This window comes from Rattus norvegicus, chromosome 7 (assembly GCF_036323735.1).
Source record: "Rattus norvegicus strain BN/NHsdMcwi chromosome 7, GRCr8, whole genome shotgun sequence".
NCBI lineage: Eukaryota > Metazoa > Chordata > Mammalia > Rodentia > Muridae > Rattus > Rattus norvegicus.
Window position 1 is genome coordinate 20,828,923 of NC_086025.1, and position 16,765 is coordinate 20,845,687.

The following is a 16,765-nucleotide window of genomic DNA, read 5'->3' on the forward strand; positions in this document are numbered from 1 at the left end:
CTTTCCTTTCCTTTTTTCTTTTTCTTCTTTTTCTTTCTTTAAGTGTTTCTTATGGGCTGGAAATTACAAATGAGTCTCCTCTCCTTTCAGCAAATCATCAACTGGTCCCTGAGTCTGAAAGCCCAGCACAATTTCGTTGGGACTCTCCAACAACGCAGGGTCGGTTCAGCCCCGTGAGGCTGTTCAGCTTTTAATTTCTGGAGCAAGACTCAGCAAACAGTAAAACACTTTTGTGAGGCTGTGAGGGTTGGGCCTCGCTGTTTGATAAATGAGCAGACGGGCAGGCAGCCCCTCTTTCTGTATTTGTATGGATTCAATGAAGCCTGCTTAAAGAAGACCACATGCTGTTCTAGCTACTGATCTAACATTCCGCAACATCCCAGCCTTCCAAATTCCCTTTAATTACTCGTGAATCCCACCCTTCTCTCTTTCAGCTAGGCCAGACAGAGCTGGGGGCTTGGGGGGGGGGACAGGGATGGGGGGTGGGAAGGGAGGCCATCCAGGAGAACCGTGGAGCTGCCGGAGTGCTCCTCGGTGGTAGTAAGTGGCTAACATGCGTGGTTCAACACGTGGAACGCCCGTGCGTGATTTTGGGGGTGAAGTTTTTACGAAGTGTAAGTTGTAGTTATGTGTTCCTGAAATGGCCCTGTCACAGTAAGGTGGGGAAAGAGGACACGGAGGAACGGATACACCCGTCACCATACATTCCCTGACACACGCTCCTCTTGGTATTTATTGAAAGTCACCCTAAAACATTTCACAGCTGAGACCTGGGATCCAGCCAGTGACCCAGCCAGGTGTCCATCAATGGTTTCCTCAGCTGTGTGGTGTTGTGCAGAGCCTCAGGAGCCATGACGCAGAGCCCTCAGGCCCTCTCCTCTACAGACAGGCTTCACTCTGGGCCCTCACCCTACGGCCTTCATCGCTTTGGTCTCCAAACTTAGCCTCCCAGGCTTTTGATGGTTTCTGCAGATTTGACCCGCCCTCAGTTGGCAAAAATTTGCCATGAAAACGTAATCTAAAAGAAATTCCAAGGTGACAGCAGATATAAACTCTCCCACACGGGAGAAAAGAGGCTCCTGGGTCCGTGAGGAGTCAAGTATGCTGAAAGACGTTCTGAAGGAAAATTGTAGGTCCTGACTGCAGGGGTCACTTGGGCTGTGCAAAAAGAAAGGTCTGTCAAACAGAAATTGAAATTTAATACCATAGTACATTGTATCTTATAAGCAGTCACTATGGAAATTTTGTGGCTTCCTATTGAAAATACACTTTAGAAATTAGGGATTTTGTTGTTGTTGTTTTGTTTGGTTGGTTTTTTTTCTTTTTTTTTTTTCTCTTTTTTTCCGGAGCTGGGGACTGAACCCAGGGCCTTGCGCTTGCTAGGCAAGCGCTCTACCACTGAGCTAAATCCCCAACCCCTGTTTTGTTTGCTTTTAAACAAGAGAAAAATGATGATTCAAGACAGAAGGTGGCTAAGGATCTGACTGTCACCAATTTAAATCTAGATATACAGTGAGGTCATTTTTTTTTTTTTTTGGACAATAAACCTAGACTCCTTTTAGAGTTGAATTCTAGCGGTAGGTAGGAATAAAGCTTTGAAACATCCAGCCTCTGTTTCTTCTTGAAGTACTGGGTAGAACAATTTTGCCACGGGGTATAAAGGTGCACACATGGACACACACGTGTATTAAGTGTTACATACACATATTTCCTGACTGTCATCCATTCACACGTGGGCTTTGAAGGTCTACTTCTGTAGAAAATTTCTCCAAGGGAATTCATGTGGACCGCGCTGGGTCAGAAGTAGAATTTCAAATCGTGTGCGTGACCGGATGAAGGATGGTTTCTGAGAGAAACCCCAAGCATGGGAAGGCAACGGTGAACCGTGGGGTAGGTGACGTGGGTGAGAATGGCAGGAAGTCCAAACATCCGTATGTGACCCCGAGACTGTCCTCACATTGATCGGATGATGTGTCACGTGTGCGTGAGACTGTGACAGTTCTGGCAGACGGATTTAGTTACAGTGGGATGGGTTACATAAGATTCAGGTTAAGTCAAAATATGGAATGGGTGCGCAGACGACAATGAGGAACGTGCGGGCGGTGATGGCTGACTGTGACGTGGGACATTTTTAGAACAATAGTTTTCAAAATTGCTCAGCAGAAAGAGCATCTAGAAGGGCTGGAACATTCACCTATTAGGGATGATATGTTTAAAAAAAAAACACGAGGCACTGGACGTGCTGCTATAATAAAATGAAATCACAGTTGTAACTTCCAGGCGTTGAGCGTCCATTTGCTGGCTTCTGGGCTCAGTGGTATTCACCCAGTCCCTCCATAAGTGCTTCCGAGGTTCTAGTTTACAGACAAGGAAAGTGGGCCCAGAGCTGTTGAACTGTCTGGCCTCTTGCAGCTGGTTAATGTTGGGGTTGAGATTCAGACCTGGTCTGACCTGGGAAGTTTTGCATGGTACTATGCTAAGAAAACCGAATTAGCAAAAGAAAAGTATTGATGTGCCATCACGCAGACACTTGGTGCCACATTCAAAAGGCTGAGGAAAACACGCCAGCACTTAAAGTAGAAAGACATACAGACTATCAGTGTATTTAATTTTCGATAATTTAAAATATTTTAATAATAGGTAATGTCTTAATTAACAACCAATCAATGGAAAGATACCGTTGCAGAAGAATCCTTGATGTGACTTTAGAACACTCTTATTTCCTGTCCTGTCCTGGGCATGTGAGTGGCCCCTCCTCCCAGGTCACTGCAGGAAGGTGGTGAGCAGAATGGAGGGACTCCCAGATGAGTGGTTCCCTTGGTGTTCCAGGAATGCACAGCTGTTAACCACAGATCCCCAAGCACATGACTGTCCTCACTGCCGAGCATGGCCAGCTCGGAAGGAAGGAGCAGACATTCAAGGAGGAGCCAACCTACCAGCGACCTCTAGTCCTCACTGAAAGGGTGAGGTATAGATAGTCATTCAGATGCAGCACTCTGTGGCCCGCCTTTCCTTTTCCTGCTTTCCGTGCATCTGATTGGTGTTTCTGTTCTGTCCATCTCAGCTGGCTTGCACAGGGCAACCCTGCCTACCACCCTGTCACCCTCTGAGCTTCCCCAACTGGAAAACGATGAACGCATACCAACAGATTCCTAATGTCCCTCGGAAATGAAACTCAATGTGCGGAGAAAGTTGTTAGGGGTACTGGATTCTACTCTCTTCTAGGTTTGTGCTTACAGAGAAATCGGAGTCCCCTGCAAGCCTTCCTGGAAGCGGAGCTTGTGATGCTAAGCGGCCTAGTCACACACTTTAATAGCATTGTCAGAGCTCTGTAACGCTTTTCCATATGTCTACCTTTTCCTGAGATTCCCACAATTTGTGGACTGTAACGTGGTCAGCCTTATAGTCTATGAGCCACCTGTGCTTATGTTAACTGGCTCGTCACCTGAGACTTGACAGATGGCCCCTGACATGATGACTCGACTTCCTGTGTTTTGACTTTGAGGTGCTGCAGAAGGGACTCAGCTTCGGGAGATGCCAGGATGATGCTCTTCCCGGGTCAAAGGAAGACAACGTGGGGTGGTGTTTTCCTGTAACGCTGAACAGTGAGCAGGGAGTGGTAGCTAGAGTCCGCCAAGGCAAATAACTAGAATTTGACAGGACACAATGCTGCCAGCAGTTGGGATTGAGGACTTCGGTAGATCACACGAGGCGATAGACAATTTCTTACAGAGGAGGATGTGTTGGGTGACTTTGCCCAACTATAGGTTGAATAAGTGTCCTGGGCGGGTTTAAGGTAGGCAAGGTTAAGCTGTGCTGGGCGGTGGGTTCAACACCCAATGTCTCTAGCACTGTCACAGCCTACAGTGCGGCAAGGTCCTGGTTCTGTCATAACTGACACTTGAGGATCTGAGTTATCCTTGTAGAGATAAAGATTGAAGTTCCTGCTCTTCTCTTTTTCTAACCAATAATTTCAGGTAAAAGTGAAAGCTTGGTTCTAATTCACCTACTGCATACCACTTTGTTCAAGAGAATAGTTTAGCAATATACTAAATTATATATCTGCCTATGTAGGCAGGGAAATTAATGATGGTGGAGCAACGATACAAGAGCAGGGCAGGGGGAGGAGGAAGGAGGAGTAAACATACACTGTAAAATGCCAGCATTCATGACAATCTACTTTTAAAAAAATAGCCAATATGCCAAATAAGGGGGTAAAGTAGAGCCATATAAGGTGTCCAATTAAAATAAACGGGGGGTGCTGGGAGATCTCTCGGTAAACTGTCTGCTGCACAAGCACGAGGAACTGAGTTCAAATCCCCGGTAGCCATGTCAAAACCCAATATGGCTAAGAACAGCTGTGGCCCAGCGCTAGGGAAGAGAAAGGTGCATCCCTGAAGCTCGCTGGGCAGCCAGTGTAGCCAAGCGGCACACTCCAGGCTCTGTGAGACAATCTGTGTCGAAAGGTAAAGTGGAGAGCGGCAGAGGAAGACGTGGTCACCCATGTAAAAGCTGGATGTGGAGCTGAAAGGATGGCTAGGTCCTTGACTGTGTTTGCTGCTCTTGTGGGGACTCTGAGTCTGGCTCCCAGCTTACGATCACCTGTAATTCCAGATCCAGAGGCTTCAAAACCTTCCAGTCTCGTCAGTTACCCATATGTATGTGCATGTGTGCACACACAAATTGAATAAAAATTAGAATACAATAAAATGAGGTCTGAAATAGGCTTGATGGCATATGCCTACAACTTCAGCCTTCAGAATGACCTTTGCAAGTTTGAGGCCAACCTGGGATGCATAGCAAGAGACTTTGTCTCTGATTAAGTAAATAAACATCTAAGTAAATAAATAAATCAAACTGTAAACAGTGGGAAAACAGTGACGTACAAAACTAGAGTAAAGAATATAGGCAACACATAGAAAACTAACGTTTATGGTAATACTGTTCCAACAGTGTCAGTAGTCAGTGGGACAACTGTACCAATTTAGAGAGAAATCACAGGGGCTGGACTGACTGCACACACGCTTGTAATGCAAGCCCTGGGGAAGCTCAGACAGGCAGACTGGGATTCGTGGCCAGCGTGAGCTACACAGAGAGCCTGGGCTGCACAGAAAGATCATGCAAAACCATGTCTGCGAAAGAGCAAAGGAGGGATGTCAAGGAGAGAGGGTTAAAGTAAATAAAGGGAGAAGATCCAGCTATGTGTTGTATACACACCCATGCGTGTGCGAGCACCTTCACACACACACACACACACACACACACACACACACACACACAGCTTTAAATATAAAGATGCCTAAAGAGAAAACCAAAATGAATAGAGGAGCAAGATAACACTAAGCAAAAGAGGTCTGAGCGGTTGCATTAGAGCTTCAGACAAGACAGACTGAAGTCAAGGAAAGCCGTCAAGGATAAAAGGGTGGGTGGCACACTGACTGAGGGCTCAACTCCCCAAGAAGACAGTTGTGTTCGTTCAGAACAGCAGAATGTCACACTTCTCTTCAACACTGTCCCAGAAGGCCTAACTAATGCAGCAGGGCAAGAAAGGCGATGAAAACAGCATGGGGAAGAGTCCATTTGTTCACAGATGACACGATTGTCTACCAAGGAAACGAAAACGTATTTGAGAAACAAAAACACGCACCGACCTTTTGAAATGAAAAAGAAATTACAGCGGCATTGCAGGATGTGCGGTTAATAGAGCAACTCTCATGGCTTTTCTACACACCGGTAATGGACACGCTTTTGTGTTAGCACTCTTAAAAACGAGATGGCGTATAGTAAATCCATTTAAATATGTATAGGATCTATATGAAGAAAACTCGGCTGAAAGAGAGCCAAGAAAAGCTAAATACACGGAGCGGCATCCCATGTTCATGGACAGGAAGATGGAACCTGGTTAAGATATCAGTTCTTGGGGCTGGGGGTTTAGCTCAGTGGTAGAGCGCTTACCTAGGAAGCGCAAGGCCCTGGGTTCGGTCCCCAGCTCCGGAAAAAAAGAACCAAAAAAAAAAAAAAAGATATCAGTTCTTCCCAACCTGATGCACTTAAGTCGATTACAAATCCAAAACCAAATCCCAGCAGTCCTTTTGTCACAGAGAGGTAAGGGTCCCACAATAAGCAGTACATTATTATAGCGGAGAACGAAAGATCTGGTACTACCCGACCTCCAGGCTCACTGTAAAGGTCCAGCAGCTGTGGGTTCCTGGTGTTGTCAAAAGAATAGACAAACAGATTGATTAAAAGAACAGTGAGCACCGACTTAGCCTGCCCTGAGGGTCATCTTCATTGTCGACTTGACTGGATTCGAATCACCTGGGTGTTTCCAGGAGGTTTAACTGGGGAGGAAAGACCCGCCCGGAATGTGGAGAGTAGCATCCTATGGGCTGGGGGCCTGGACTGAATAGAAATGACCAGGAGAACCCGAATCCATGTCTCTCTGTTGCCTGACCACAGACCAGCTGCCTCTCATTCCTGGTGACATGGCTTCCCTGCCCTGACAGGCTCTACCCTCAAGCCTTGAGCCAAAATAAAGTCACTTGTGCCAAGTATTTTGTTACATGCACATGCACAAGGGTGTGCGCACACAGACACATGCACCCGAACACAAACGAACATGTATGTACATATGTGCAAAAGAATAATAAAAAGTAAGAAAGCGAGAACCTGGAAAATGACTTCAGCCACCTGCAAAAGGAGGCACGAGAACAGTCCAGCTAAAAGCTTCCACATTCTCTCCACTTCCTCAGTGACTCCAGGACCCAAGGTCAGTACAACATTCCCAGAAGCCAGTGCGTATAGAGTTTGGCCAATCGTACAGTGAGACACTGCAGGTCTTACAAAGAAACTGTTTCCTTCTTCTACCAAAGTGCTTTCCAGCCAGGCTTCCCCAGGGATAAGCTGAGAGGATGAATAAACCTGGTGACAAAGGCTTGATCTCAGCCTTGTCAGGAGGTAAATCTTCCTAGTAACTTCAGTCTACTGAGAGCACAGAGGTTTTCTGTGGGCTGTCATACGAACAGCATCATGTTTCACCCATGGCCCCTGGCCATAGAACCGTCTGTGATGATGAGGTCTCTAGTCACGTGCTGTTCTGGAATGTTTGCAGTGTAGACAATGCAACTAGCGGCGATCCGAGCTCTGGCTTTTGTGAGAGTTTCAATGACGTAGGCAGCTACTGGTCGGGCTGCACAACATAGGGGAAGGAGAGACAGCACCGATGGTAGGAGGAGTTCCAAGTCAGGGTGACTACTAGACCACAAACCTCTTGGGATTTGATTGCATTTTAAAGGAGGCTCAAGGCTTAAAATGGGAATAGAACTGGGGTGCTCAGAGGAAAGAGAAAACGTCAGCCAAAGTCCTCTAAAGTAAGAATTCAAGGAAACACCAGGATGACCACCGTGCTGCACACGTTGTTGTGAGTCTTCACACAAGCAAACCAATGGTGTGTTAGTTTTGCTAGGTCCATATCTAAGCTCATGGATGCATCTGGACACAGAAATGTCAAAGATGAATTCATAACACCCACAGTTAAGGCTATTTTCCATCACCCACAGACACCTCAGCTGAACCTTGTTGCGTGCCGTGAGGTGGTGGAGGCTCAGAGGGGCTTCAGGATAAATTCTTCAAACTCACCCAAGCCGCCCCTCTAGCCTCACCTGCCTTCCACTGTGGCCACTTCAATGGTACGCAAGCCAAGTCAGCTGTCATGGGAGATAAGGAACCCCTTTCTTCCTTCACTGCTGGGTCTGAGCCCCTCACAGCAGCCTGCTGGACTCCTTCTAGGTCCTGCTACCACTATCTGACACGGGACCTGCCATACATTAGAATGTGTGATGTCGGGCACCATTTTCAGCCGAGGACCCCCAGATTGTCAATCGCACCATCCAGGACTCTTCCCCAGTCTCTCCGGGGCGTTCGCCTTCCAGGCCTGTGCCTTTCCTGCCCCAGGCTCACTGTCGGATACAGAGTGTACTCACTCATTCACGTCTGCCTCTCCCAGAAGACAGTGCAGGTTCATACAGAGGAACGTCAGGCAGAACACCGTGACTTCTTACTTTAGAACGCGCCTCTCTGGATTGAAATCTTACAGCCAAGTAGTACTCAAAACCGTAGATTTGCTTTGTTCTAGAGTTTGATTTGGTGTAGTTTTGTTATAACGGTGGGAGGATTTTGGCAGCAAAATACTACAGCAAATTCACCAAGGTATTTACTTCAGTGATTTCATAAAACAAGAGAACTAGGGTGTTTTAAAACTGTGCGTTACGGTCTGGAGAAATGACTCAGTGGTGCCTGCCGCCGAGCCTAACCCGCTGAGTTTGATTCCCAAGAGTCACATGGTAGGAGGAGAGAACTTGACTTTGACAAACTGACCTCTGTCTTTCTCTCAAACTCAAACTTATAGACACACACACACACACACACACACACACACACACCAAATAAAATGAAATTAAAAGTACGTGAATTATGTAAAGTTGTGGGGGCGGGGAAGGGGCGGGGCCAGGACCATAGCGAGGCTGGACTCACCTTCCCGAAGCTGGCAGCGTTGACTGGCTGGGTATCGTTCTTCTCACAGAAATCCAGGTAGTGCATGTAGAGGGCACTGCGAGGGATGCAGACGCCTTCTGCAATCTCATAGTTTTCCTCCAGCCTAGCGAAAGAAACACCCGGTGAGGAAAACAACGACGTTGGACTGTGTCAGCTCCCCGAGCTTCCGGTCTGCGAAGGCCTCGGAAACGGTGCAGTCTCTTCCTGTGGTGCAGAGACTAGGGCCCAATGAGCTGAGGAGGGCAGACTCTGGTCACCTCTAAATCAGTAGGTCCCTCTGCGTTTGCTCCGTTCAGACCTTTACAGCTACACTGGAGCTTGCAGGTGCCCTGCATTCGCTCGCACTCTCTCTCTCTCTCTCTCTCCCTCCCTCCCTCTCTCTCTCTCTCTCTCTCTCTCTCTCTCTCTCTCTCTCTGTGCGCGCGCGCGCGCGCGCGTGTGTGTGTGTGTGTGTGTCCGTGTGTGCCCATGTGTATGTGGAAACACCCTGGAGCTTCTCGACTTAATAAGAACGGTAGAGAAATGTCTAACACATGGCCAAACAGAGGCAGCACGGCAGTGTGACTTCATGGTCACACTGGAGAATTGGCCTCTGATAACGCTAGGGTCCCCTGTGTGGTACTAAGGTACATCCCATACCTTCCCGAGTGCACAGTACAAAGTCTTCAGAAGAGAATGTCCAACTTTCCAACTGGGTTAGAGTCCCAGTCCCTGCCCTCCCCCCTCTCTCTTCACTGGTATGACAACTGTGAACAAGTTGTCGAACCTCCAACCTCATTCTCCCTTCAGAAGTGGTAACCCTTTTAGAGTAACTGTTGACATCTAAACGGGTAATGTGTCACAAGAATTATAAGTGCTGGGGGCTGGAGAGATGGCTCAGTGGTTAAGAGCACTGGCTACTCTTCCACAGGCCCCGGGTTCAGTCCCCAGCACCCACATGGTGGCTCACAACTGTCTGTAACTCCAGTTCCAGGGGACCTCACACAGACATACATGCAGGCAAAAGACCAGTGCACATAAAAATAATAATAAATAAATTATTAAAAAAGAATTATAAGTTCTGGACCCTTGTGCCCTGTAAGTGACATTAGATTTCCTCAGTTTTTTCTTTCCTGTAAGACACTTGGGGGGCCTATGTGTCCCAATTCTGTGATAGGCATTGAAGACATAAAATAAATCTAAGTAAATTTTTGAAGTTTTTTTTTTTAAAGTAAATCCAAGCACCAGAATTTAGGCATAGGAATGAAATTCTGCCTCCACTGACATTGACCTGTCAGAGGGTTAAACACCTCTGCCCACAATGCTATGACACGTGACCACGTGGAGCCTGGCGTAATCATAGCTCAGTAAACTCTCCAGCAGGAAACGTTTCTCCTTTGATGACTGGATTTTAGGAAACAACTCAAAAAAATTAAAAAAATAAATAAAATAAAAAACTGGAATCAAATTTAGGGGACAAAGTGATGAGGACTCGTTTTGCTAACCTTTTTGAGGGGGGTGGGGTGGAGGTTTTTTGGTTTTGTTGTTCTTTTTGTTTCGGCTAAAATAAGGCATAATTCTTAAGCAATGGAATAAATGTCCTCAAGTGGCTTTAAACTCGCCCTCAGGGCACTTGCCAGAGAAGTGGTCCAGCATGTCGTAACCCCTGTAGAATGAGGACGAGGCCGCCCAAGGTGCTCACTTGCAGGGGGTGGCACTCGCTCAGCTCATTCCAACGTGACACTGAAACAAAGTCAGCTCAGTCCCGTCACCCCGGGGCCTCATGTATGACTATGACCCGAGGGACTTGGCAAATGGCAAAGCCAAGGGCTAAGGGGGCCCAGTCATTCCGTCTGCCCTCTCCTGGGATTGGGCATATGGATCCATCCCTGCTGATTCTCGTGCCCCAGTAAAGACCGTCTGCAGTCCTCTCTAGGTGACCAAATACCCTGAGGCTAGGGGGAGCATCCGGTCACCTCGGAACCCCCAAAGTCCCACATAGTCCTTGGCACACGATAGAAGCCTGATATTTGATGGATGGACCGTTTCAATCATCTACTCATCCAATAGATAAGTATTGATCTTATCCCTTGCCGGGTACTGGAGTCATGTCATTGCAAGCAAAATGGTCCTTGATGGATATGATTGACAGATTTGTGGTAAGCAGAGGGATAAAGGTGAGGTCTTTAATTCAACACTATGCAGGTTCTGAACACAAAAAAGACAGAGATTAGCGTGGCCGCTGTGTAAGAACGATATGCAAATTCACGTAATGCTGCACATTAAAAAGTAAGCAGTTAGTGGAACAACTGTGACCAAAATGAAGCTCTTCTATACCACTGTGTGTCCTCAGTGTCACCGAGTGGAACCCTGTGTTTCACCCAGGGAAACTGGCTTCACAGACAGTGTAAGTTTCTTGGGCCTTCCCTGTGCTTTGGATCTGGGATGAATGAAAAACCAGTCTTTAAATTTAACCAAGATCCCTAACTGCCACTCCCAGCAAGCGGCGTTCCTCCGTAGAAGTGACATCAGAGGCCCGGCTGAGGCTCGAACTTTACAGGGGCCATGTAAGTAAGGCAGCTGTCACCAGTGGGGGTCTCACAGGCATGCTTTGTTTAGCCCGAGTAGCATTGGCTCAGCTTTTAAACCCCTGGACTTCACACAGAAGAATCTGGATTCCTGGCTTCTTATGAAAAAGCTGAGCTCTGGCAACCCTGGACCCATATTCCCTCATGACAACAATTGGCCAGGGTGAGCTGTGCCCTGAGGTTGGCCAGAGTCCTTACCCCTCCCCACTTTTCTTACACCAAGTCTATTTTCTGTTCCTTTCCTGGCTCCTGTGGGCACTTGTGTTGGCACAAGACATGACCTATGTCCTAGTTCACTTTGGAGTCTATCTGGCAGAGTGACACACAAGAAAAGAAATAATATTTAAATACTGTAAACTCCTGACCATAGAGGCTATTGGAGAGGGAAACAGATTGGTGTGTAGATGGGAGTAGAGAGTTATAGCTTCACAGAGGTCTAGGGATTGAAGTTCTGTTACAGCAAATAACAGTTCACATTCAGGGGACTCATCCTGGCTGCCAGGCCCTGGGTAGCCTGGGTTTTATTTCATCCTCGTGACAGTCACTTAAAAGGCAGGCATGTCAACACATGCCTATAATCCTAGCACTCAGAAGGATGAAGTGGGAGGATCTGTGTTTGAGATGAGCTTAGGTTATGCAGTGTGTCCAGGGATAGCCTGGGCTACATAGTGAGCACCCAAGTCAACAATAACAAAACCCAAATGAAGCAAAGCAAAACAAAACAAACACAACACAAAAGGCAGGCATTGTACCTCATCTTTCAGATCGAGAATCCAAGGCTCAAAAAGGAGAATTCATTTGCTGACGTGACCAGTAATTAAGAGACATTTCCTCAGAGAAACCCATTCTGCCATCTTAGTTGGGGGAGGCTCTTGACCAGAGGAACAGCAGAGAGCAAGAGGTATGTCATAGGCTTTGAGTGACAGGGACATCTGTCTGAGTAGGAAGAGGGGCTTGTGGAGGGGGAGGCCAAAGGAGAGAATGGTGGGGATCCTGGAGAATCTTTAAATATGCAGAGGAGTGGCTTAACAGACCCTCAGCGAGGTGCTACCTAAAGTGCCCTTTCCAGAAGACGGTTTTTAGCATTCAAATGATTGGGGGCTAAAGGGTGGCTCATCAGTTAACAGCATGTACTGCTCTTCTCTCAGAGGACCTGAGTTCAGTTCTCACAACCATGACAGGTGGCTCACAACCTCCTGTAAGCTCAGCTCCAGGCATCTGACACCATCCCCTGGCCTCTGCCTTCATTTATGGCATACACTTGCACAAACACACCAATACACACGAAGTAATTTTAAGAAAAGAAGATTGAAAAAGCAAAGGATTGTGGACTGGCTCGGTTAGTCTCATGCTTGCTGTGAAGTATGAGAACCTTTATCTAGTATAAAGCAGGAGCTCAGATACCAGTGCTCATGGGGGTGTGTGCTGGGATGCAGACAGGAGGAACTCTGGGGCTGGCATAGCGGATTGGTGAGTTCCAAGTTCGGTGAGAGACTATACCTCAAAAGATTAAAGTGCAGAGTGACTGATGAAAGTGGGTCAGAATAGTCCATGCCGACCTCTGGCCTCTGCACACGTATGCACACATCAGCAGGCATGCACACACACACACACACACACACACACACACACACACAAGACTCAGAGGCAGGGAGACCTGATTACTTCTAGAATGCTGTATAAGTCACAATGTTGATGACAAAGGCTACGGACATTAGTGTAAAGCTTGATATATTCGATTAACCAGTAACAAAATATGAGAGAACACACACACACACACACACAACACATACACACACATGCACACACCACACATGCACACACATGCACACACACGTGCACACACACATGCACATATACATGCACATATACACACGTACACACACCACACACACACATGCACACATACACATACACCACACACATGCACATATACATGCACATATACACACGTACACACACTACACACACACATGCACACATACACATACACCACACACAGTCACATACACAGTCACACACACAGTCACACATACACATCACACACACACATACATACACCACACACACATGCATATACATACACACAGTCACACACACACAGTCACACACATACACCACACCACATACCACATACCACACACACAGTCACATACACACACACCACACCACTCTACACCATATACCACACACACGCACACACCACACACACACACACAAAATACACATGCCACACACATGCACACACACATATAACACACACACACACCACACACATACATGCACACAGTCACACACACAGTCATACACACACCATACACACACACACCACACCACATACCACAGACACACACACCATATACCACATACCACACACACACCACACCACATACTACATACTATACCACCACATACGCACCACATACCACATACCACACACACACACACACATACATATTACCACATATCACACACACACACACACACACCACATACACACGCACATACACACACACCACACCACACCACACCACACAACACACATACACACACACCACACCACATAACACACACAACACACACACACACACACACACACAGGGAAAAAAGTAAACCCCACAAGTTCCATCATTAGACTTGAGTGCTCCATTAAATAATTTCCCTAAATTAAAAAAAGGGTGCTCTTTCTAATACACAGATGTGAGGAGTTGGGCAGCCGGGACTTACTGGAGAGAGGAAGGTGTGTCTCTCTGTGCTAACTGTGGTAACGATTCTCCTAAGTTTATGTTGGATAAAGAGTCATGCCGTTCGGAATCTGTGTGGAGGACTTTCAGGAGTGGCAAAGTTAAAGGTCGCCTGACCTCTGTGGAGGGTGACCAAGGGAAAGTAGCAGACCTGGGGTAGTTGGTAGCTGTTGGCTGAGTTAACGAAGATGTAAGTCTAGTTTGGAACCACTGTACTAGCTCAGGGTCTAAACTGAATCAAGACAGTGTACAGAGTGTAGGTCTCATTTATCCACTTGGGAAGTCGGCAGTAACAAGACAGTCTCAGGGGTGGGGGTGGGAGGATCATCCTCTCATTATCAGAGACACCCCAAGATGGGCTAAGCATGGGGGAGGTAACGTTTCAAATATGGTGTTAAAAAGCGCTGGTTCCCAGGTATATTCCTGGTGTCTTCATTCCTTGCTAACTGCTAAGGCCACACTGCCCATGTCTCTATTTGCTTTCTGTGGTCTACTTGCCACCTACGTCTGGCCAAGAGATCCAAACTGAGATAAGCATCCGAGGTTATAACACAGCGTGTGAGACGAGACCCCCCCCCCACCTAGCAACAGCGAACTATTTGAATCTGATGGACAGAGTCATAGTTCATGCAGGCTGAGCTAATTAAGTGGTTACCTGTGAAAAGCCAGTACCTCCTAAGCCACTATGCTTCTGTCTTTTTTTTTTTAATGTCCGTCCGACCGGAGCTGCTGAGTCTCAAAGTGTCCATGTGGCTTATGACTATGAAGCATTTTAATAAGCTCCGTGAGTGATGGGTGTAATTGGTGTGGAAGGGCACCTTTGATGCCTGATGGATTCTACGGGGATAGCATTGTGACACCGTCCCCCAGACCGCCTCGCAGAATCTAGAGGCTCGGCATGTGTGCCGAAGTTACTAATTGGAACATCCGCTCCCCTGACAGAGGCGCAAAAGAGAGAAAGCAGTTAATTACTTCTCTTCATATCTGATGATGAAATTTTCCCTTTTCTCTCCTCCTTTAGAGGACATCATTAGCCTGTCATGGTGAGTGAACAATGCTGCATTATACCTGGATTCTTTTTAATACACACACACACACACACACACACACACACACACGCACGCACACGCACATGCACACATGCACACATGCACACGTGCATGCACGCACAGGCACACACTCTCACACACACGTGCACACATGTACACACAGTGCACACACATGCATGCACACACATGCATGCACACATGCATTCACGCACAGGCACACACACTCACACACACATGCACACATGTACACACACATGCATGCACACACTCACACACATACATGCACACACCCACACATACACACACACACTTCTGGACTAGTTCTATTTTTTAATCTTCTATTTAACAACGTCATTGGTCATTGTATTTGAGTTGAGCCTGTGCTATAATGGAGAGATAATGAACGTCGTCAGCAGCTAGTGTGAGTTGTTGTCTGAGACCTCACTAGAAGGCTGAGGTCCATGGCTTCCTGGAACTCAGCTTTCTACAGTCTCTTGCCTTCGGAGCTGTGTTTTATCTATGGCTTTTTGTGTATACATATGACTGTCAGTTCAAAGCGTCCACCTCTTCAGTTCTTGTAGACTTATCAAGAAATGCTACAACAGGTCTACTTCACCTGAAGCAAGACTTAAAAACAAATTCACTAATAGCAGAGATGACCACAGAGATTGGAGACTGTATGGTTCTGGGGTTTTGGGGTTGTTTGTTTGTTTGTTTTTGGAGACAGTCTCACTATGTATCTCTGGCTGTCCTGGAACTCATTACGTAGACCAGGCTGGCCTCGAACTCACAGAGAACCACTTGCCTCTGCCTCCTGAGTGCTTGATTAAAGGTGTGTGCTACTGAGCCTGGCTTGTTTTGTTTTGTTTTTCTTTTCTTTTTTTCCAGAGCTGGGGACCGAACCCAGGGCCTTGCGCTTGCTAGGCAAGCGCTCTACCACTGAGCTAAATCCCCAACCCCGAGCCTGGCTTGTTTTGTCTTGAGATCTGAACCTGTCAGCAATCAGAGCTGCACAGTGCTGTACACCTTCAAGGGCTCTACGTTATCTTGTCACTAAAGGCTACGTTCCTCCCCTGGGCATTCGAGGCCCTCTGACCCGTGACTGATTCTCCAGCCTTCTTTTGCCTCACTCCCCACCGATGACTTCTTTCTGGTGACTGGGCTATCCCTGTACCTCAAATACAGCCCACCACAGTGCACTCATATGTGTCTGGTAGCAATGACCCACGTACACAGCAGTAACGCCTAAGATCAGGACGGGGCTGGAAGCCTCTGCTGTTTGTGGCATCACAGCCATTCTGAGAGCAGAGTGCAGACATTCCTCCTGGGTGTGTGGTGATGCAGGGGGACAGGGCACAGGGCTGATGGACCTACTGTGCTACCGTGTGTGTGTGTGTGTGTGTGTGTGTGTGTGTGTGTGTGTGATACATGTAGGGGACAGGAGCACATGGACAGGAGCACATAACTGGACATGGACCAGTTATGCTGTTGTGTGTGTGCGTGTGCATGTGCATGTGCATGTGTGTGCATGATATGTGCAGGGAGACAGGGCACAAGTGTGACATGCCAGCTGTGCTGTCCTGTGTGTGTCTGTGTGTGTGTGCATTAGCATGCATGTGTGTGTCTGTGTGTGTGTGTCTGTGTGTGTGTGTGTGTCTGTGTGTATGTGAGATGCAGGAATATAGGGGTACAGGGGTGACACAGCAGCTATGCTGTAGTGTGTATAGTGTGTGTATATTGTGTGTGTGTGCGTTAGCATGCATGTGTGTGTGTTAGCATGCATGTGTGTGTATGTGTGTGTGTGGTGTGTGTGTGTATTGTGTGTGTGTGTTAGCATGCATGTGTGTGTATG

At 47.2% G+C, this 16,765-nt stretch overlaps 1 protein-coding gene across 8 annotated transcripts in view; it reads right to left on the reverse strand.

Moving 5' to 3' along the window:
- The window catches only part of Rfx4 (regulatory factor X4), a 162,596-nt gene that overhangs the window by 88,163 nt on the left and 57,668 nt on the right, over nt 1-16,765 (reverse strand). For all 8 annotated transcript variants that reach the window (XM_063264402.1, XM_039080076.2, XM_039080073.2 and 5 more), the window contains exon 4: nt 8,533-8,656. In XM_063264402.1, the coding sequence (XP_063120472.1) occupies nt 8,533-8,656 (124 nt within the window). The remainder of the gene's footprint in view (nt 1-8,532; nt 8,657-16,765) is intronic.